Source organism: Falco cherrug, chromosome 6, assembly GCF_023634085.1.
Source record: "Falco cherrug isolate bFalChe1 chromosome 6, bFalChe1.pri, whole genome shotgun sequence".
NCBI lineage: Eukaryota > Metazoa > Chordata > Aves > Falconiformes > Falconidae > Falco > Falco cherrug.
The window spans coordinates 13,339,353-13,362,587 of record NC_073702.1 but is presented as its reverse complement, the minus strand read 5'-3'; the positions used below and the strand labels follow the sequence as shown (position 1 = coordinate 13,362,587).

General features: G+C 36.7%; 1 protein-coding gene across 5 annotated transcripts in view; it reads left to right on the top strand.

Moving 5' to 3' along the window:
• The window catches only part of ADGRB3 (adhesion G protein-coupled receptor B3), a 466,036-nt gene extending 445,396 nt beyond the window's left edge, over nt 1-20,640 (top strand). For 3 of the 5 annotated variants that reach the window (XM_055714747.1, XM_055714745.1, XM_055714748.1), the window contains 3 exons: nt 10,398-10,433; nt 17,784-17,888; nt 19,840-20,640. In XM_055714747.1, coding sequence (XP_055570722.1) covers nt 10,398-10,433; nt 17,784-17,888; nt 19,840-20,028 — 330 coding nt within the window. In that variant the 3' untranslated portion in view covers nt 20,029-20,640. Of the gene's footprint in view, nt 1-10,397; nt 10,434-17,783; nt 17,889-18,645 lie in introns of all 5 variants that reach the window. The other 2 variants (XM_055714749.1, XM_055714746.1) reach the window with 2 other exon arrangements.
• Nucleotides 20,641-23,235: the final 2,595 nt, after the last annotated feature.

The window sequence follows — 23,235 nt, the reverse complement described above, 5'->3', positions numbered from 1 at the left end:
TATGGTACATACTTACTCTCTGAAAGAAGTTACAGATGGAAAAAAATTCTACTGTATGTGCAAATTTGAAGCCATTAGCTATTGCTCTACAGTGTTTGGACCCACCTGTGTAAGGAAACAGACTTTATCTGGTTTTTAATTTGTTATAACTGTAGGTGATACTTCATAAACAGGGGATATGGTTATTTCTTTTAAAATTGAGTTTAAGTTTTGTGTGTGGATCGACTGAAAAGTTTGGGCAGAAGATCAGATCTTAGTTTCTTTTAAAGAGATGTCTTTACAAGCTTTGAAGGTGAAATATTTTCCATGCTGTTCATATTGTGTGTGTAGAATCAGTTTTTTACAAGACATAATTTAACAGAAAAAAAATAATTGAAAAATGAAGCGTGGGGCTTTGCAAGTAATCTAATAGTATCCACTTTTTGCTTGTTAAAGTGAATGTGTATAATCTTGCAACAAATCTTCAAAATTATTTCTAAAAGGTAGTTTAAGTGCTTGCCCACTCAGTACTCTGGTGCTTTCAAAGCAAGTTTGCATTGTTACAGAAGTTACTACCCTCAGTTCAGGCATATTAGTTAATAAAACTTAGGTGGTACACAGAAGTTCTCCAATTTAATGCAACCGCAGAAGCAGGATAGCTAAGGTCACTTTCCTGTAGTATCCTCTCCTACCTATCTACAATACTATCTTTGACATACTTTTTGTCAGGTATAGAGACTCAAATCCAGTCAAGATTGGGCATACAGGTGAAGTATCTAGGGAACATTCAGAATTCCATAAGAAGGTAGCCATACCTGCCACTATACCATCCACTCCCCCTGAGGTCTACATTACCCTATGGTAATGCCTATTTCTTGCCATTGGTGATAAAGATCATCTAGGAGACCTAAAAAAGAAGACGACCTTAGTTGTAAAAACTGGGAGAATAATTACTTCATCTTACACGGAATTCAAATTCCTGAGGCCACTTTGGAAAATGTATCTGAAAATCTAGGAGTATAATGTACTGCTCCATTAGAGTTAATCTTTTAAACTGTATTTGTATCAGCTGCGTTTGTATCAAGCTTACCTCTAAGATGCGATATAGACACCAAATCTGAATCACCCTTCTGTATAACATTTTTTTATATTCAGAAGAGACTACTAAGTACATAACAGAAAATGTCATAAAACATATTAAAATATGGTAGTAAATATTTAGTCTCTTCTAACTTGGTAAACATGGTAGGTTTAGAAAGCTGTATTTTCGTCCAGAAAGCTGTAAAGCGTTATGTTATTAAACCTAACCAAACCTAGCTTAATTCCACATACTAGGAAAAAAATAGATATTAGGGTAGATCAGATATGAACTGTTTTGGCTTTTGTGTCTGCCTTTGTGGTTCTCAAAACTACTTGATTATATGTGGCATTACTTCATCTTTTGGTAAGGTTGTGCTGAAACGAATTGAAGATAGGAACATGAAAAAAATTGTGCATGTAAGAAAATCAGAGTATCAAGCAGATCCAGATAAACAAATCCAGCCAGGTAAAGAATGTGTGGGCTTATGTATGCACTGTGTAAGAAGCAAGGGCTGAGGTAAAGCCCTAAAATGCTATTGACTAGAACTGACCAGCTGGATTAACTTTTATTGTTGCCATAAAAAATCGCTTGCCCTCCCTTCTTTGTTTCAAAATATTTTTGATGTTCAGTTCAATATAATTTTAGAAGATTTCAAGACCTTCAAAAGGCAACACTTTGTCAGACACTGTGGAGCAGCAAAACCTGCAGCAGGACTTTCAAGATCATTCTGTCGATGTTTTTCACACAGGGCATGACTAGATCATCTCTAAAGGTAAAGATCCTGAGCAGTAGGAAGCATCCTTCTCCTATCAGCTCATGCTGCTGTCCCACCAAAAGTCCAACATAAAAAACCATGGATTTCTGCTCTGTAGGGAAAGTTTCCCTTTCATTTCTCTGAAGAAACAGAGGTGTCCCAAGACAGGTGGTAGAGGCCTCCTTTTGTGTCGTATGCATGGTACAGGCAGTTGGGTTCCTCAGCTGTTTTCCACTTTCCACTTTGTTTCTACATGTTTTCTCTGGAATTAGCATATTACTATCACTTTGACCTTGTAATTATACATTGCTTATCAACTGCCATGTGATTAAAATGCACTTAGAAAGTTGTGACCTATGTTAACACAGTTCTTCCTTTTTTTTTTTTTTTATTTAAACTCATGGTCAGTAATTATTAAGAACATATCAATGGGAATAGCTTACATGGTGGTTAGAGATTTGTCTTACCAGAATGCCGTAAAATGTTGTATGATGCATTTTCAGCCAAGATCTAATGCAGCTCTCATTTCACAAGTGTAATTATGAATCTACAAACATTTGAAGTCGCAAAAATACTGCAGGCATAACTGTTTGCAACTGGACACCCAGTAGAATACAATATATCGATCTACCTATTAATATACAATAGTTTTTATTTGTCCACTCATTTTATGGTAGTTGCTAATCTTTGTGGCCATAAAACTGAACCAACAGAATTAGAGAACACTCTGGAAAATATAAACCCTTAAGTTTTTTTCACATTGTAAATAACATTTTTTCTTTTAAATTTAATTTCCATCTTACTAATGAAACATGAGAATATTGTGTTTCAAGGAGCCAGTTTAGAGAAAAATATGCATTATTATTCTAAGAATTCAATATGTTTGGAAAATTTAGTTTCTGAGTAACATTCTTACCATCCTAAATTAATTAAATCAATTATTTTTTGTATTATTTTGCATATTTCAAGAGATGATCAGCCCTTAGGACAATATGTTTCTATTCAAATAATTAGAAACTGTACATAGAGATAAACACATAGCCAGAAAAACAAAGCTTTTAAAAATGAAGGCTGAAATGTCAGGTCTTGCTCATGTTCTCTTCTGTTTAGACTTTTTGGTCATTATGATCATTGGATATGGGTATTTTGGAACACAGCTATAGTATAAGCACAAGAACTAATGTCCTGACTTTTAACTCTGCAGGGAGGATCCATCATCCCCACCATTAGGTATCTAAATGTAGGTATTCCCCTTCTATTATGGAAAAAGACCTTTTCAAATTTTGGCTCACCTTTAGAGTCAGTGGACAGAAATAGGCACTTTTAGGCCACTTTCAGACATCTGCTCCAGGATTAAGTAAATCACATGCCTTCAGTGCAGGTGTCTCTTTTCAGGTGCCATAGAGGAAGCCAGAAAGAGTAGTTCAGACAAAAACATCAAAAATGTTAATGACCTAAACTTAGTCATATGAATCCTACAGTGTCACAAATTTTATTCTAAAACTTTTTTCCTAGCTTTTATACAAATTTTATTCTAAAACTTTTTTCTAGTTTTTATATCTACATATTTTTTACTAAAACAAAATGCTTAGTTGGGAACAATCAAATACCTTATTATATATGGAATAATTTCAGTTTTCTAAAGATACTCTAAGAATGCCATAATATTTACATTTAAGTATTGCTCAGATAAGTAAAAATGTAAGGATCTGCAGATTCCCAATGTGTAAATCAGTAATTATTTTTTTTTATTAGTTGCACGTACCCATCAGTACTTATGCAATTATAAGCACAGACAGGAATATTAGTACATCACAGAGTTTCTTAGGAGGAGTAATTGAACATCTGGCTAATCTCCTGCACATCCATTATATGCGTGGATTAAAACTGGCTTTGCTACCTTGGCATCAAAGTGGCTTGGAGTGTGCTCTTTCAGTTCAAAGTGTTTTGATTTTAATGAAGAAAGCACTCTCAATACACTCTTTTGGAATGTTTTTTGGTTTGAAAATGTACACTCAGTGATGTGCTCATTAAAATGAAATTACTTTGAAGTAGTGCATTCCCAGCCACTTAGATGCAGGGAAAGGTCAGGAGGTTTAAATGCAGAGGAAGAAGCTGATCTGTGCAATGTATCTCCAAGTAATTTATTTATTTTTATTGTGCAGAAAAAAAAAAAATGCAAAGGGGAGTGTATACCTGCTGCCTGACTATGCAAGGACACTTACATCGTTGCCTTTGTGGAAAGAGAATGATAGGTTCTTTCAAGGGAACTACAGATAATGTAATGTGAACAGAAATGAAAAACATTTGGAAGGAGTCAAAGACTTAACTATTATAAGAGGAAGGACATGGAAAGACAGGCCCTAGAAACATGTATTAAAGGGAAGAAAGAGCATCTGCTTTAAAAGAATGGGAAGAAAATTATTTCCCAAATTGTTTGCCATGTAAAGGAGTGGAATTCTTTTTCCAGTCTCCTCTCTTCTTTCTTTAATCAGTTGCTGCTCTGGGATCTTTATGTGGAGTAAGACATAAAGCTCTTAGATTGGAAGTTGATTTCATGACCAAAATAATCCTTCTGTATTCATTCATGAGAGCTCTTAATACATTCAAAGATAGTAAACTCCAGAGGTCCTTGGCCAAATTGTTGGTGGGGGACTTCAGGAAATAAATACTGTTACGGCTGAGAAAATAAAGGGGTATGTTAGAGACAGTGAAGTGTAAAGAAGAAGTAAAGGTACTGATAAAGAAGAGAGAGAAGACAGACAGACGTGCCAAAAAAAATCAAAGATAAAAAAAAGATGGCAGAAATGGAGAAGAAGCTTAAAATGAAAGTATTAGGAAGAATGAAATAAAAGTATCGGGGAAGGAACAAGGTCCAAAATAAAAATAGAACAGGAAAGGAGAGAAGAAATATGCAGTTAAAAGAGTCGATCTGGTCAATAAAGTACCAGAGCATCAGGAAGAACAAAAGCAAGATGGTGTGAAGTCATTTTGATTTATGATATGAGAAGTAAAAAAAGAGAGAGAGAGAGAACAAAAATAGAGACGAGCACCACAGCAATTTCCTCTTTATCATGTTTCCACATTGCATTTATTTTCAGGCATTCTGTATCTCAGATTTCTATTCCTCCCGTTCCTCATTTCATTCTTCACTAAGCTGTGGAGGCAGCTCTTGCCAATTTTGTGACTCTCAGCAAAATGAAGTCTGGTCCTATAACAACCTTCTCTTCCCTTCATTTGAGGGAGTAGGTCTCAGATTCGTCTGACTTCAGAAATTGATGCAGTTTATTTTCAGGTTACTATACAGGAGTGGGGGTAGAATCAGGCAGAGTTGTATCTGGTAACTGAATAGGTAAAGAACCAAAATTTTAGTCAGTATTATGAAGTGTAGCATATATTTCAGTCTTTATATTATAAGCAGCTATCATAGCTATATAGGAGCCTTAAGAATCATATTTTCAGTTGTTTGCCTATTTAAGAAATGCTACATTTCCCCCCAAAGTCTTCAGAAACACAAAGCAAGTAATTTTGGTTGATTGAGTAAATACATATGCAGTTTAACCTATCAAAAAAGGGAGCAGCAAAACAGAATAATTTGCCAGAAGTTTTAAACTGAGATCACTGAAGCTATGTTTGTGCTGTGTGTTGATGTGCTAAATTTGCTAGCATATTTAAAAGATTTAAAATTCCATATTAAAGAGTTAATTCATTTTTTTCATTAAAATTTAACCTCATGTTACGAACTAATAGCCAACGTAATCTCCACTTCAGAAACTAAGGGTTTTTTCAGTTATATACAGACAAAAGGCATTTTACATCAAAACTGTCTATCCACATTTCACTTTTATATCTCTGAGGGCAAAAAATATTTTTCCCTTAATTTTGTTCTGGGAAAAAATCCTCCCCAGGCTAAGATCTTGCATGTTAAATCTAATCTCAGAGTGAAATTATAAACTGCTGATAATAAGGCTTTATATTAATGGAAGCATGGTTTTAGCCCTCACCATAATATAGTATCTCTGGTTTTAATTATACTTTGCACAACGCAATGTATATTCAGGAGTATCTAATGTAATTAATCAGGTAGTGCTCTAATACAGACTAGAATAAGGAGAAAACCCGGCATTTGCCATTTTACAGAGATGGAGAGGGATTTTATTAGTCATTGAGTGAGAGCAGCTCTTTCCTGGTACCAGCAGATTAGTGCATGGTGGTGTATGGAAATTATTATTCAGTATTCTATTTTTGTCCCTCAGTGAGCAGAGTTTAAAGTTGCTTGGAATTACACAGAGGAGCTATACATGATCAGCACAAAGTAAAATTGATTTTAAATAAATTACTGCTGCAAACCTCTTTTCAGAGCTTCATTTTGGTCCTGGCATGAAGAGTGGGGGGTGGATATCTTCACAAAAAGGGTTTTATCAATTAAGATCAAACAGCTGTAGAAATCAGAGACAGAAAAAATCTTGTCAGGTCATCTCTTCTATCAATGCAAGAACATTTTCTGCAGTACATTTCTCTAATACATAGTCAAACTTCACTTTCAAGACTGAAGGATCTCCACTGTTTTCTTTAACAGATTATTGCATAGTTACATAAACTTTCTTTATTCCCAACACCATTTCTGAAGTGTTCTTTTTTTTTTCCTTTTTTTTTTTTCAGAATTACAACTTTTCAGATTTTTCTCGCACCAGCTTTGTTTATCAGTGTTTATATCCTTCTAGGGTTTCTCAACAATCTTCTGTGTTTGCCTTTTCCAGAGCAAACGTCTAAACAAGCTGTATCACTCTTATCCTTTCTTCTTGATCCAGTGTTATTAACTCTTTAAAAGTACCATTTGCTGCCCGCCTCTGAAATTTCCCTGGTTTACAGAAATGAGTTGGCTCCTGTTAGAGCAGGGTGCCGATGCAGAACTGTCACTGGAGTTGTTCCGAAAGGGCTGTTTCCACCCTTGCCCACTCGGAGACGTGACCTTTCTTTCATAGCACTTGCAGTTGTGTATGTGTTGCAGTTCACTACTTACCCACACCCCTCATTTTTTTCAGAATTACACCAGTTAACCCTCTGCCGCTGGATAATTGCATGTGTCCTCAGTTTTTTAGGCAGTCTCTTTATTAGTTACCCTTGCAGGTCCCCAATATTTAGGGCTCTTCAGCTTGAAGAACAGATGACTAAGTAGTGACTAGGGAAGGATTATTCATATTTCCTATAGTATAAAAAACAGGAGCATCAAGTGAAATGGCAAAGGGATAAACAACATAATTTCCTTTGTCATGTTATGCATATTTAAATTGTGGAATTCACTACCCCAGCACATTTTAGATGTCAAAATTAAGAATAATTATAAAACATGATTAGACTAATGGAATGATGTAAAAAATATTACTAAGCTCAACAGAGTAAGGTCCTCCCAAGGAAATTCCCGGACTGCTGAAGAACTAGGGAGGGTAGTGTAGCAGAAATGTCACTTTATACTTGCCCTTCTCTCTATCATTCCTGAACCATCACTGCAGAACATGGTCAATTACAAAATACTAAAATGAAGCAAGTCATAGATATTATCCTTTACAGGTATTTGTTATTTATATCTACTAACGTTAATACTCAAGTGGATCTCGAACTAATCCTTGAAAAAAACACCAGCATCCAGTTTAATTTTTATGTCAGCTAAAATCATTTTCAGTTTTAGTGGTGGGGAACAGGATCAGCTTTTTGAAAAGGAACATACTGGTGTGACCAGTTCAGCAGCTCATTTGATGTGTGAGATTTTGTTTTTGCCCTTACTCAACTTCATTCAGCTGCTGGCTTTTGCTAATTTAAATTATACCAGATGACTCATTTCTGAAACCACTTAGGTATGTGTGGAAACCCCCATTTTTCTCAGCCTGAAGAGACATAACAAACTTCATATAAGAAAAAATGTATAAAGTGATTATTTGCATGGTTTAGGCTTGTATATCATACAAAAACTATGAGAAGAATTTAGTAAAATGACAACTTCCAGTTGGGACCAAAGGGAAACTCTTCCATCCTTATGAGATTCACAATGACTTTGTGCTTCTGCATATGTTCCCTCTCTCAGAAAATAACACTGCAGTCATTTCAAGGTAGTGATGCAGTAGCCAGAAGGACCTGATCCTGTACCTAGTGGTGTCAGTGACAATACTGTAGAATCACTTTCATGATCAGCATACTTTGTTTTTCAGAAACTCACAGAAACTTTCAGAAACCCCGATACTCTTTGGATCTTTGTGACAGTTGCGTACGTTTTGTGTTTTAGGAGACTAGATTCTGACAGCACTTGTGCAGTATTTCACCATATGCAGCCACGGAGAAGTGAAGCACAAGCACAGAGCAGATGTTTTTTACTGCATAAATTTAAAATAGATGTGTTTGTGATAGATTCTTATTGAGCCCTAGAAAAAATCCTAAGGTAAACCTGTAGTATGACCTGTTTGGTGTGATCGAACAGAAAAATTGCAATAGTTACGTCTTTCTGACAATAGCTGAGTTAGATATATTGCAGTCTGTTAGATATGTCTTTTTACCATCTAAACAGTGGTAGAGTTGTCTGGCTGCAAAACCTAATAACCCAGTTACACCAGGAATATTTTCACTGTGCTCAAGCAGACTTAAGGCAAAATACAAAAGCTCCAATTTTATACATCACAGTATCCAGCAAACTACACATTTCTTAGAAAATTTTCCTTCTCAGTCAGGCTGTTCAATGACATCAGATTTATTACTGAACTGTAGCTTAAAAATAGCTTTTTCAAGCATTTTTCAAAGCTAGTCCTGTAAACTTCACCTCATTATCTGCTGTACATATTTCTTCTTTTGTAACCACTGAGCCTCTACAGTGGTAGATATGCTCTAATTGTACCTTAAAAATAGATCCCTCATTAAAAATACGTAGATTTCTTCAGGTGCTGATTTACTGTGTAACGATGAAGGCCTATGTCAAAGGTACACTTGTACCGTGGCCCTCATAATATGAGCGAGAAGTAAGAATTTGCTTTTAAGAATTTGGGCATTACATCCTCATATTTTTCTTACCTCTTGTTGTTTCCATGTTTTCATGATACTTATTTTTGCAGAATTGTTTATTTTTAAATACTCTGTTTAAAGTGTGCTACATTAAGCCAAGCCTTGCTGATGAAAGATAGCTTCTCCAAAGCTTGTTGTTGGTTGTTTTAATTGTATTATAACCTGTTCTTTTATACTGCCTCCCAGCTCTTTAGGCACCAATGTGTTGACAATACTACAGTGACAGTCTTCATATTATTGTGGATTGGAGCATCAAAATTTTACTACAAAACCATAAGCATGTCAGAAAGTGGTATTATCAAGAGCTCAGACACCAAACATTTTCCGCTTTCTACACCTAAAAGACTTGTAAAATTATTTCTTTCAATTGCAAGAAAACAAAATAGCTTACTGAAACCTGCATGTTTGTTAAACCAAATAAAATCAGTGCCTAATGAAGTCAGTAACATTATTCATCCTGACTTAACAAGTTTGATCTGTATCTCGCTGCAGAAATCAGGTGCAATTTGAAAAGGTTCCTTCACCATGACTTAAAGCCATCTTTTCCTACCACAAAAAACAGTTAAATTGTAGCAGCAAGCCTTTTCTTTTTGGGGGGTAATTTTCCCTTCCTTTTACTCTCCTTTTTGAAGAGGAATGTCTTTCTTCCCGTTCACATGTTCTTTGCACTCTTTTCAGCTCTTGCAACCTCGCTTCTTCTTTCTACACCTCTTTAGTCTATTACAAGCCATTCAATTGCCAACCTTAGGAGAAAAAAAAAGATATTTTAATCTCTTCTTTATAATATCTCCACTTCTTTCTGATATAATTTGACTTTATAATCGGTTTCTTTTAGAATCTGTAAAAAAATCTGTGCTAAATTATTTGTGATATGTCTAAGCAATCATATTCTGTTGCATTGTATACAAGTGATTACTTCGCTAGTAAATCATTCTTGCTTTATATCAGACGCTTTGAATCAGATTTTTCATAAGTGTAAAACAAAATCATTGCTTTCTTCATCCAGATTGTCATTGCAAACAAACAAGCTGAAGCTATGGAAAGCATAGATGGCTTCGGCTTGATTTTGCTACCAATTATTCCATTAAAATCAATGGAGTTGTACCAATGTAAGCCTGATGTAAGAAAGAATCAATTTCTACCTATAAAAGTCTAAATCATAGTTATGTATAGATATCTGTGTAAAGAAGCTCTAAGTATTATGATAATTGACAAATACTGCAGAAAGTATAGAAACAGATTTATTTTATACACCAACAGGTTCAATTGCATGCAAATAACATGCACATTATGCATCCCGGTGAAATGCAGTGTGGTTTATTTCAGATAAAAGAATATGATACTGGTCTAATAAACTGTATGCAAAGTCATGCATATAATCTTAAATTATCCAGATAAAATCTACAACCTCTTACAGAATACCTAATATATATCTGACAGGAAAAAAGAATGTTATTTAGACTCATTAGCATGATTTGGTGAATAGTCCCCTTGTTAATGCAACCTCTTTTTTCTTTCTTTTTTACTGCTTAATAGAGAAGAAAATCACGTTATTCGGACCTTGACTTTGAAGTAAGTTTTACTGAATTATTCCTGATCATTGAAAGTATTTTCCTAAAAGTAAATGTGGAGTGTCCATTTTAGCAGATTTTAGTTTTCCAACATAGTAGATGTCATAGGGTTGTTCAATTGATACTGTACAGAACATGATGAGCAATTCATTAGAACTACTTTGGTGCAACTTGTTTATAAAATATTCTGAAATCAAGCTATCATATTGCAATATTAACAATCATGGTTTCAGTTTTTAAATTCTCTGCCTCTTCATTTTCATCTGGGATTTTTTAATTTATTTTCTTTTATTTTATTTTCCCTGGCTATCTATTGAAAAAGTGTGACACTTGTAGGACAGGCCACATCATTGCAGAAAGTTGCTTTGTTCAAGAGATTCTCAATCATTTGTTCTATCTCTCTTTCTTCAATTCTAATTTACTAGCATATGAGTTTCACATCCAAATAGTGATTATGAATGTGTCAAGTTTGAAACAATGAAGTGCTGCAGTTGTCAAAGCTTATGAATCACATACTGTATAAAAAATCAAGTTCATGTAAGGTGCTTTAGGTTGGATATCCACAATTTCAGACTTAGACCCTGTTGAGTGAGAAAGTTTGGTGGTGTTAGTTAATGACCATTTTGTTCTATCACAGTCAGTATAATTAAATCTCTTAGAGTTCTGTTTATTCGAGGATTTTTTTCTTTCTACCAGAAGCAATACAGCAGTTAGTTTTCAAGGGGATGTTAACCATTTATGGATTGGGGTTTTTTGCATTGGTTGTCTGTTTATGCATATTAATAGTTTGATATAATTCATTATGTGTGTCTCCAGACAAGTTGAACAATCATTTGCACGGAACCTACAGATCTTGGGCTAAACTTTGACATCGAGTGATCAGTATATATCAACCATGACATAAAAAGCTTTTGTTTGCACAGGCAAACAGACAGGGTAATTTTTAATTGCTATTATTATTATTTGGGCTATAAGCACAAAACAGGCACTTTCAGATTTCAGCTTCTAGTTCATAGTAAAAAAAGAGGCAGAACTTGCAAAATGCAGCCATAGCAGTGGTCATAGAAGCCTTGCAATGATAGAAGGGTTTGCTTTGGTGACGTGTTTGCTGAAATACTGACCTTCCGTGTCTGATTGTGATTTCTTGGTAGTTAGTTTAGCATCATGCCTTAATCTCTTATGTCATTTCTGCCCAGAGACTATAGTTACTTTAAGTCATCATGTAACATAATGCACTAAAAATTCACACAGTAATTTTAAGGAAAATAAAATGAAAAATTACCCTAAATATGCTTTAGGATAAATGTGTAGAAAGGAAGAAGGAAAACAGGAATCAACAGCAAAATTCTGATGAGCAAGCAATTCTAAAATCAAATTCAAGAAATATGAACAGAAGTTTTATAATTATAGTGAAAAAAGTATTCTGAATTTTACTCTTCTTTATTGAAAGGTAGGAATATCATGCCATCCACGATGAGAACGTTCTCTTTAGTATCTGTGGCAACAGATGCTGAAACATTCTTCCTGTCGCTCAGGAGAGCATAATTCAACACCAAACAAACACCAGCAATGTGGTGCACATCCTGCTCTCAAGGATGAGGCTGCCCATTCCATATTTTCTTTTGACTCACATAGTTTATTTAAGATGCTTACACATTTTTCTTTTTTTGTTTGCAGCATTGTAGCTCCATAGCCTAATGGTTTTAGAAGTATGATTATAATGCAGGAAAATATAGTTGTTCATAAAAAGGGAAAGATGGGGCCATTGGGAGTGACTGCTGAGGAAGTGAGAATGGCAACGATATTGTGCCAGTTGCTGCTGTGCTTTAGAAATACTGACTCAAGACTAACCCCATCTCACCTCCCTGTTTTACGGGTCCTCTGATTAAGCCTGTGGGATTTCCTGTGTTCTTACACATAGCATGGCTGGTCGGCTGAGGTAAAGCAAAATAAAAGAAGCCATAAAATGTTCACATAGCCACCCAGATTCCTTTGCTCAGCAAGGCATCCTGATGAAGGGAGTTGAGAAAGTGTTGTGTGGCCAAAACACTGATATTCTGATACCTCAACACAGCTTAACTGCAAAATAGAATAAAGCCTGGAGGTGAAGTCAGGTGAGAGTGATTGGCCATACTACTTAAATGTTTTAACACTTTCTTTGCTTTGTCTGTGCCAGCTGGCACTCTCTGAGACAACGTCCTTCCACAGTTTGAGGATAACAAACACTATGGATATGGTTCTGAGGATAAGAAATGCTAAATACACGGTATGGATAAGACTGTCAAGCTTGGCTCCCTCCATCCTTTTCCTTTTAACAGTCTCCCAGCAGTCACTACACTCTCAGGCTCTCACACGTATCTCTCTATATCCATACAAGACAAACCCTCAGGCTATGCCTATCTTACCAAATTAAACATTTAGGGGATTATTCATGGGTAACAAAATGCCAGTTTTTATATGGATGAATTTTTAGAATGATCTTTGCTGTTTTATTCTGGACCACCCTTGTCTCTCCAAACACTTTCCAAAATGTCTTTAGGGAACCGGCGCAATGTAGGTACCATTCACAGCAAGCAATCTGGTTGTAGACTTCTTATTTTGGGAACTAAGAGAATTTAGTAGCACTCATAGAGAACATTCCATTCTAGATGGTGCCAGAGAATGGTTTTGGACATGTTTGACCTAACTGCTGTCAAGCCAAAGTTCCATAGTTAAAAAAAACAAACAACCAAAAAACAAACAACCAAACACCAAACCAGAGACTGTGCTAGTAGGCTGCAGTGCAACACTCACCTTAATATTGACAATTTGAAGTAAAAACAAAGAAACACAAGACAAGACAAGCAATTTTTTTCCAAGGGTCACAGATGAAACTCAAAGACAGCTGCTGCGTAGCGTGAACGCAAGCAGACTATGACTGTACTCACCATAAAATACTCTGTCCCTGTTATCATCAATATATGTAGAAATACAAGTGTACTTTTAAGAGTCTTCGCAATGGGCTGTAAATAATAACAGTCCTCTGACTGTGTTGGGTAGTGTTATATATATCTATATATACATATAGATATATATATGCCTCCAGTTGAAGGAAAGGGAAAGAGAAAAGGATGACATCTAAACTGACCAGCCCTTATCATAGATCTTAAGCTGGTTAGAGAGGAGGATCTCAAAAACTGGGCTACCTGTGTCTTCTTTTCACTTTTTAAATAGTTTACCATTACATTCTTAAATTATCCCTTTATGTAGAAAAAAGGAGACAAACCGTAACATGCTGGGTTAGTCTGTAGGCAGAAAATATTTCTGCTACATAACATACTGTCCACTATTAGATTTTGCAAAACACTGACTAATGCAGTCAAACTTTGGAGTTTGTTAAAATTGTCAACATGCTTTACGGCTCTTTTCTTGCTGTTACCAAGGATTAATTTAGGCTCATTCATGCAGTCTGGTATCCATATAGGTCTGGGCATTTTGGATCCAGGCTGCTGCTGGCTGTGGTAACCCCAGCTAAGTGCCCTCCACCCCCAGTTATTATGTTCTGTTTTTCCCTAAAGCTGGACAGGTAGCTTTTTAATGAAGGTTCAGCACTAACAGTTAGCTGTCAGATCAAATAAAATTCATTCTAATTATGTTGAACAGAAATACAGATGCTCTGGAAATTCCCAAGAGGACTTTATAATAGGTGTGCACTGACACTTACAAAAACATACCGGAGAGTTAAACAGTATTGACATGCATTTTAGGATTCAAGATCACAGTTACCTTTAAATTCTATGAGAGGGTCTGACTCCTGGATTTCCCCAGCCATCCAACCCACTCTCCCCTTTCTATAAGGGATTCATTGGATCTGCTCTGGTGATAACATTTATGCCAAATAATTCAGAAAAGTGTCTCATTACCTTGCTCGCCAGGATTCAGGTCATCTCTGGCTCTTCTTGTGCTCCACCCACGAGGGAGAGCAAGGGTACACAGGACCAGTGTGAATACCAGAATGTTGTCTTTTCTTTCCACAGTGCAGTAGACTCTTACCAGCAATAATGCTAAATTGATCAATAATTGCTGGAGCTGTATTCTTTCAGAATTTCATGTTCAATAGCTATTCATTATAACACTGCAAACTCACACAGAAGTTTAAAATAATCCTTTTACTAACCTGAAGGCACCTCTTGAAGAAAAAGGTGGAAAAAAATATGCCTGCAGGGAAAGATCCTTTCCCATTCCTAAATCTGGCAACTGATCACACCTATAACATCTTGAAAACACAGCATGTTTCCATTATAGGGCTGGGAAGGCATTCCCCCATCTGTTCTTTTCACTTAGCTGTTTCATACAGTACTTGAGAGAGAACATTTTTACCTGTGACAACACCGAAAATCTCCAGGGCAAACTGAATTACATCATTATTATTATTATTGTTATTGTTATCATCATTAATGCTATTCATAAGATTGACCACAAATCTTCATGAGAATATTCGTGCTTGAGCTAGAGTCCAGCTAAAACCCTGTCATAAATTAAAAAGGGAGCAGGATACAGAGTTATGTTTGAAGTCCTTCCCATGTTGATGATAGCCATCCACACTCTGAATCCTCTTCTGAGAGCAGATGCTCATCAGAGTGAAGCTTAGTCTTTTCAAAACACACACTTGACATTACTTGTGAGTAGAGGTAGAAATGTGGAAAGGGTGTAAGTGCAGTTTGACCACTTCTAGGTTGTAGGGCATAAGAGTTAAAGACCACAAGATGTGTGTCTGTAGCCTGGTCGCCAATTCAGGTTCTTCTGGGGGGATGCAGCATTAATGGGCAAATCCCCAGCCGCAGCTAAAGAAAGTGTGTTGTCAAAGGGAAGCATGAGAAGCCTTTTGCCATCCTGTTGAGGTCCTGATGCTGCAACAACCATCCTAGTATATATCGGTCAAGATCTCCAGCTCTGTATTCGTAAAGCTTATATATCTGTAAGATAGATAAGGCTATGTTTTCAACATTGCCCGTTTAATAGAGAAAACAGATTAAACTCCCACAAATACTTTGTGTGTTACTTTCTCATAAAGGAGAAAGAGTTATGCAACAGAGCATAGTTTTTCTAGGAAGGAGACAAGATGGTGTTTTCTAACAGGGAATTTAAAAGAACTCTAGAAAAGTTTTTCTTTTCTTCCCCCCAAAAAGTTGGAAATTTAAGTTACTGCACCTTCCATTAAGACCATTCTGTATAAGCATTGGGGAGGAGCAGGTGTCACTGGGTAGGAACTATGGAATGGAAGCCAGGAAAACACAAAGCAACCAAAAGGTCCATAGGTACATATGCATACCAGTCATTCTGCTATTAAGAATAATATGTAAAGCCTTTTTTTCTGGCAGACTTCCCAATGCAAGTGTTTAATTTCTCCTCCCACCTGCTTCTCCTCAGGAACAATGTAATGAACTAAGACATTTGAATTATTCATATTTGCTATTTAACGAATTATTGGGTACATGATTCAGAAAAATATCAGAAAGTAACATTCGCTCTATTTCCTAGCCTTCTATTAAAATTTTTCCAACTGGAGATACTTGTTTCACAGTCATATGTTATTTCCTGATTTTAGAGCCAGTATTTTAAACCACCAAATTTGTTTTATCCTGTGAGCATGTCTCCTTATTTCAGCCAGTAATGGTCTTTAAGACAGAACCTTACTTTTTTAAATTCTATGTATATCAGATTTGCTACATATTCCTGTCTACCGTAACAGCAGTAGCTTAAAAGAATCCATAGGAAGTCAATTAAGTGAAACTGCCCCCATAAATTTAGATCACCTATCTCTAGTTAAATTACGTTTTGCAAGGAGTTCCTCACCAAATCCTGCAAAATTGTTTCCCTATTCACCCCACAACTCATGTTACATTAATAGGTCTTTAATTGCTTGCTGTATCTCATGTCTCTTTTGTGAATAATGTTGCCAATTTCCTGTTCTCAGAAGTGAAACAAGTTCTCATGGTACGATGTAGCTATAGTGAGGATAATATGCTTATTACAACATAGCGGTAGAAATGCATGGCCAAGAAAGCAGCCACATTTCATGAGATTTATAATCACAGAAGGCAAATGAAAGATAAAAGTTAAAACTGGCATTGGTAAAGTGTTATTTGAGGGTCAGGCACTGCTACTCGATTTTAAAAGGTACTCATCCAAACTTGGCAGAAGGATTACTTGCTGGGAAGGGTCACACTCCGGCACTGCGTATGTAAGTTCGCAGGGTTTGTCAGGTACAACACCAGGGAAAATCAGGTTTGACGATTAGTGAACATGCATAGAGGCTGGTGTCCTGCACCTTTCCTGTCAACACGATTGGCTGCTGCCCTGGCTGTTACTCAAGTTCAAGCAGTTATGAAAGCTTAGGAAAAGCCAAGCTGAGCCCATCTGCTGTTGAACTGAGGCGAAGCTTCCTCCATCCCTCCTGTTCCCTGTCCTCAGGCCATATAACCATGAATTTGGTTAAACAGTAAGAGCCTTCAGCTTTGCTCCAGAGGTCAGTCTGAGTCCATAGCTGAGAGTGAACTTCTGTTCAGAAATAACTCAGATGTTGGGCTTGATGGCCCAGGCTTGAGAACAGGCTTCACTCTCCATGTACTGCCAAGGCAGATACATGGCTGAGCACTGCTCCAGCTGTGGGGGCTTGTTTGGCATCCCCGCCTCTTGCACAGGAATGCCGTACAATTATTTTGTGTGGAAAAGTACCCTGTGCATGGGCTAGAGGGAGGGTGGGTTCCAACTGCCCAGTCCATGAAATAAGGAAGCAAGTAAAATTGAAAAACTGTGCCTACTTTTGTTAATATGAACACTATTTCAACTGCATTTTATAATGATCTGAATGACAAAAAGATTTGTAATTAGAAAGTCATCACATTTGGGGCTTTTCCATTTTGGGCCAAGATTTCTGAGTTCAGTGTTCTCATAAAAATGATTCCAGTAGGGACTATTATAAACTGCTGTTGCTTTCCTATAGAAATTAAAATACTATCATCTGTGCTGAAAACAGAAATTCTAGAAAATATTCCTAATGTGCAAGAGAAGTATCCTTCTAGGAAACTGCCATCACTTTCAAAATACTTCTAGGCTAGCACAAAACCAGTGTCCCTTAATTTCAGCAACTCAATAAATGTGGGGTAAAAACAGTCTCTTGTACACAGGAAGAACATTAAACAGAGCAGAAAGAAGGCTCAGTGCAATTTCACTTCTGTTGGTTGAGTCTATAGGGAAAAGATGGCCCTGCCAAATTCAATTTACTTTATTATGTTGGAGAAAATAATGCTTCTCTTAAAAAAAGCCTAGATTCAATTATAAATATAAGCAATTATGTTCCATTTTGCAGAAGGTCATGCATACAAGAAAGAGGCACATGGAATTGTTTCAAGAGTTAAATCAGAAATTTCAGACACTGGACAGATTTCGGGATGTACCAAAATCAGGCAGTATGGTAAGTTTTCCTTCTTAGATATTTAAAATAATGGGTCCTTAACAACAAGAGTGAAACAAGAGTCTTTTGAATTCAGTGTATTTCCCAAGAAGACCTCTCTCTGTGCTACCTCTAGATAGCCTCAGAAATTAGAACAACAGATATTTTCAGTAATCCAACCTATTAAGAGATTCATTAGTTTTTACAACTAGACCATAACTAACTCACTGACATTACAGATGACAAGTAATTGAACTTCAGGGAGTACATTTCAAATCTGTGTGTGCCTACCAAGTCCAAGGGACTTCATGTAGAGAAAGCAGCTTACTGATATAGTTTGGCCAATAGGGCTTTTCCTCTAGCTAGGCAAGCAGATATAAAATTAGTTACTACAAACAAGTCCAGCTAAATTCACCTATATGTGAGATGGTCCAGAAAGTGCACAGGTTCTCTTTAATGCCATGTCTTTTCCATAATAGGTTTATAAATATTTACCATGGGAAAAGCAAAAATTAAATCATCCTGAATTGACTCCGCTATCATCATAATTCAAATCTATACACACACACTCATACGCACATGCATAACACCCTGACTATATCTGATAATGAGAGCAAGGAAATAGTTGATTCTACCTAATTAAAATGCCTAATTTAGTGTGACATATTTGTTAGCAGTAATATTATGACTAGTAACAATTTTTATATAATCTTATAATATAAAAACTGTATATTAAATGGAACTGAGCTAGAATCATTGTATTCTATAACTTTTTCAGAAGAGCTACTCTCAGACATGAAGAGGTATTAAGCAGATGCGAGGCCAATGGATTTACATCACATCATCCTAATCCATCAGAAATTTGGCCCTGGCCCTGATTCTTTGATGAACCTTTAGCTGTGATATGTGTTATTTTGCACCCAGTTCTTGCTCACTCCCCCTTCTGAGATTTCCTGACATGTAAAGTCTGTGTTTGCCTCCCTATTTGAGATTTGCTCTCCACATAAAGCTTAAATTAATTCAAAATCTCAAAGGGAATCTCAGTGGACGAGTTGTGTTTACTCTGTTTTGCATCGGCACTGTGTTTTTGAAAAGTCTGCTAATAAAAGCTGCCTAGAGGAATGGCGTATCTGTAAGATAGTCAGAGAGTGATCCAGGTACCTAAATATAGGCATCTTAGGCTATTTTAGACAGCCCCAGGTGTCTTAGTCTAGAGTATGGTACAAGCAGTGGTGACACAGGACTCAAAGGAGACCTGCACCTCTCATGAAGGCTGATAGGAGATCAGGCAGAAAATCCAAAAGTATCTAAAATGTTGCAAAAATGTGAAGTTTTGGCAACCGAGTCCCATACAACATGTTACAGCACAAACCATGAATTAAATCAGTCTTAGTCCCTATTGCCTTCTACCCTAGAAAACTTGGCATTAAAAAAAAAAAAAAAATCGGTAGTAAATAAGCAGCTTTCAGCCTGTTAATCCTAATATACATGAGCTTATCAGCCTGTAAAGCAAGATGGGCTCTCACAGCACTTTCAAGGACTAGGTTTCTGTGGTTCTGTCATGCACCTGCCCCAGTTTAAAATCTGACTGGCAATCCCTGTTTCAAACCACTCCATATTTCAGGCAGCAAGCTCTTCTCAATTACCTTCCCTTCTTTTCTCCCACCTTTCTACACAACCACTATTAAAAAGATGGCTATTGGTACTGGATCACTTGGCCATTCCTCATGTACGTTGGTTCTTGTGAAAGAAAGGGCTTAGCTGGCGGCTCAGGTGAGGAGCCTGCCAAAGTGTTGATTGTTCACAGAGAAAGAGTCACAACAGCGCTGAACACCTGCCAGCCTGGCTCCCTGCAAAGCCATCTCCCCTCTCTGGCTTCTGTGTCTCATGAGAGCACGTCAGCAATCAGCCTTACAAACTGAAAAGACATTATTTCATCCTTGGGTTTAATTCTTCTTTCTTTGGTCTTCAGGAGAACTCAGCACCGAGCAAGGCTCCATGGGACAGTTTCAAAACCTCCGGTGACTACCAACACTATACAACAATAAATGTATTAGACACAGAGGCAAAAGATGCTTTAGAACTCAGACCAGCAGAATGGGAGAAGTGTCTGAACTTGCCTTTAGATGTGCAAGAAGGTGACTTTCAAACAGAAGTTTAACAAAAACAAACTGAACAAAACAAAAACTAATTAATTGCACTGACAATAAAGAGACTTTGGGAATCCTGACGCTCCTGTCTGAACATTGTGACTACTTTATGTCAGGCTCTTCCTGTGCCAAATGTCAGTGGTTTTTTTCGTACAGTATATTCCCACTAGTGCGGCTAGTGGAGAACCAGGTGTACAATTCTTACCATCGTGTGTTGTAAGTACCCGTGGAATGGATTTGTAAGGTAATCTTTATAGATAAACCTCAAGCAACAATTCATGTTGTAACAGCTTCATTTGGTTTAGTTTTCAAAAAACTTCACCATGAAGCACAATGTATATATTTATGCAGTTTTTAAAGTTTATAACAGTCTGTTTGGCCATTACTACACTTTTTACTTTATAATATAAAAGCAAAGTTTTTGTCATTAAATGAATGTCTGTTGAGCTACATTCTTCATTGCTTTAAATGCAATAAAGTAATAATCTCACTTTTATATGAATAATATATTTCACATCTTTATTATTGCAGTTTTCTCTGGAAAGCTCAGAGTAGCTTTCTCTGCTGCAGCTGTGTATAAAATATTTAAAATGTTGTATGGTGTAAATAAACCTTTGTCTACATATCAGTTTCTTAGTGCATTTTATTCTGTATTTGTTTATCTTAAATTTGCATATTTATAAAGTTTTCTTTAAAAACACATATTGCATATGTATTTGGAGTTTTAATAGTACATTGTTCTAGCTCCTGCAAGGAGATTCTAAAGCATATTAGTAGGTTTCTATAGCCACTCTGCATTTTCTTAGGTGCTCTTTTGTGACAATGTGCCACATAAATTGGACTTGTGAGAATACTATTACAATTGTTTTGTTGTAGAAGAATATTTGTCTTGTTGCAGAAAGACAAATAACAGAAAATAAGTTCTGATGAACAACACCCAAAGAAAATGCTAATTTAGAACCATTACGTCTTGTTGCTGTATAACAACAAGAAAGACTTTAAAGATAAAAAAACTGAAGTATTTTAGAAAAAAATATCAGTGTGTTTCATATTATAAATCAAAAGCAGAGCATGATTTATGTTGAAAATACAGTAAAGCAGTTAACTGTAAAACTAAAAACAGTTAAATTAAAGACCAAATCTCCCTTTCCATGCTTAGAACCAAAAGTACATCTTAAAATCTTTACTCATCCACAACATAATTGTGTAGGGCAGGTATGGGAAGATATTGCAAATCTTCAGGTGCTGGTGCTGTATTCCTAAAAAAAAGTTTCCAAACCTGTTTTGGTTCCTGCTGGATGGAATTGAATATGCTGAAGAGTAATAGATGGAGAGCTCTCAGAAAGGAAGAAAACATGACCACCAATCTCCTTGGGCAGAAAATATACTAGAATAGAGGCTTGTCAGCAAGAACTTAACCCAGACCATTGGCAGAAGGAGATCATCATCCATCTGTTGGGAGAAACGTACTTAGGATCAGCCTCAGGACCAACCTTAAAGAAAGTGTTTGAGTCTGTAAATGCTTTCTCCAGACCATAATAAGGTACTTAAGTCATGAAAATGAACCTGATTCTGCCTACTTTGAGTGAGCATCTCATGCAGAGTGCAGAATTCTCTAATCTAGTGCTTCAGAATCTAAATCTTTACGTAAATAAATACATAGCTATAAACCAGGTATCAAGCCCATTAATTGGTGTAGGTGCCTAGAAGTTAGATGATGTAGCACTGAATATCACAATACATCCATCAGTCAGAACTGGCCCTTTATCAAGAGTCTGATGCAGATGGAGGCAGCTGACAAGGCTGGCTCTACAGCCTACTAACACCACATCTCTCAGATCAGATAGTGCACAAAAAAGCTCTCATTTTGTATCAAGTTCTAATCTAAAAAGCACTTATTTTCCTTTTAGATAAAAATACAACAGAAAATGCACATTTTTAAGGAATTTCGTCAGTATGGTAGGCATTTCTCAAGCAGAGCATGCTTTACAAAACTTCTAATTTTTGAGACCAAATCAGGAAGCTTAAAATTCTATCAAAGCCAGATATAAGCCTTAGTATCCTCGTTTGATCTAAATATAACACAGAAAATGCTAGACATTTTTATTTTCCTAGATATTTCCTATTTAGAAATACCAAAAACATGCTGAAACCCAGTGTGTTTGCTACTGATGTGACTGCTTCATATTAAAGCAGAGTTTGTATTTTGTAAACAAGATGCTGCATGTACTTACCATTTGCTGTTCAATGTCTCTGAAATGGTGCAAGTCAGACTGAACCCAGTAGGAGTTTACAAACTTGTATGTGCTGCCTTAAATGCTGGTAGAGCACCGAGATGTTTGGCGTTACATTACATGCAGCTAAAAACTGAGTCAGAACTCCCTATTTTATACACAGACATGACAGGGGCCCTGCATTTGCCTGCCGGGGAGGGCTGGTGCCAGCCAGCATACTCTGTGCTACCTCACCTGGCCTCCAGCTGCAGAAAGGTCCAGGTGTCTGAGGGCAGTTCGAGTGTTGGAGGGCCCAGCTAACCAGTGTTGCTGCAGCTGGCACCAGAGTCTATTGAGGCAGTTGAGCTCAGCCTAGAGTTTACCTTGTTCCCATTTATAATGCATGTTCCCTAGACATATATATTAAAAACAAACAAACAAACAAAAAAAAAACCCCCAAAAATACCCACCAAAACTTTTTGGGAAAAGCCTTATTCTCAGCAGTTCAATGCAAAACAAAATATGGCCTGGACTTTTCGGTGTAGGGAAGCAGTGCATACAGGAAATCAGCTGAGCAGCCACAGATCACTCAGATCCATGATTTCACATCCAAGGCTGTATAAAGGAGTTGGGTGCTGCTGGCATAAAAGTGCTAACAAAGTTATTTGATGCGTGGACCCTTGCCAAAGTGAGGTTATTTAACCCAGAATCTTCTGGGGAGGCAAACTGTGAATTAGTCATTATTGAACTTCAGCTCATACTCTGCAATATCTCTTGGAAATAAGGAAAGAGAGATTAAGTGCTACAGGGGACAAGAGGTAGAATAGCAGTGCTGCCACGCTAATGCACCTTTGGCGTGCCATGGGGTTAATGTTGGCATATATGTAATGCTAATGACTCCTGATGATGAAGATTTAGGGCAAAATTGTAACAGAAGACACAAACAGGGGTCTTTTCTATTTCATTCACTACTGAGTCTAAATTTTCTTATAATTGGTGAATCAG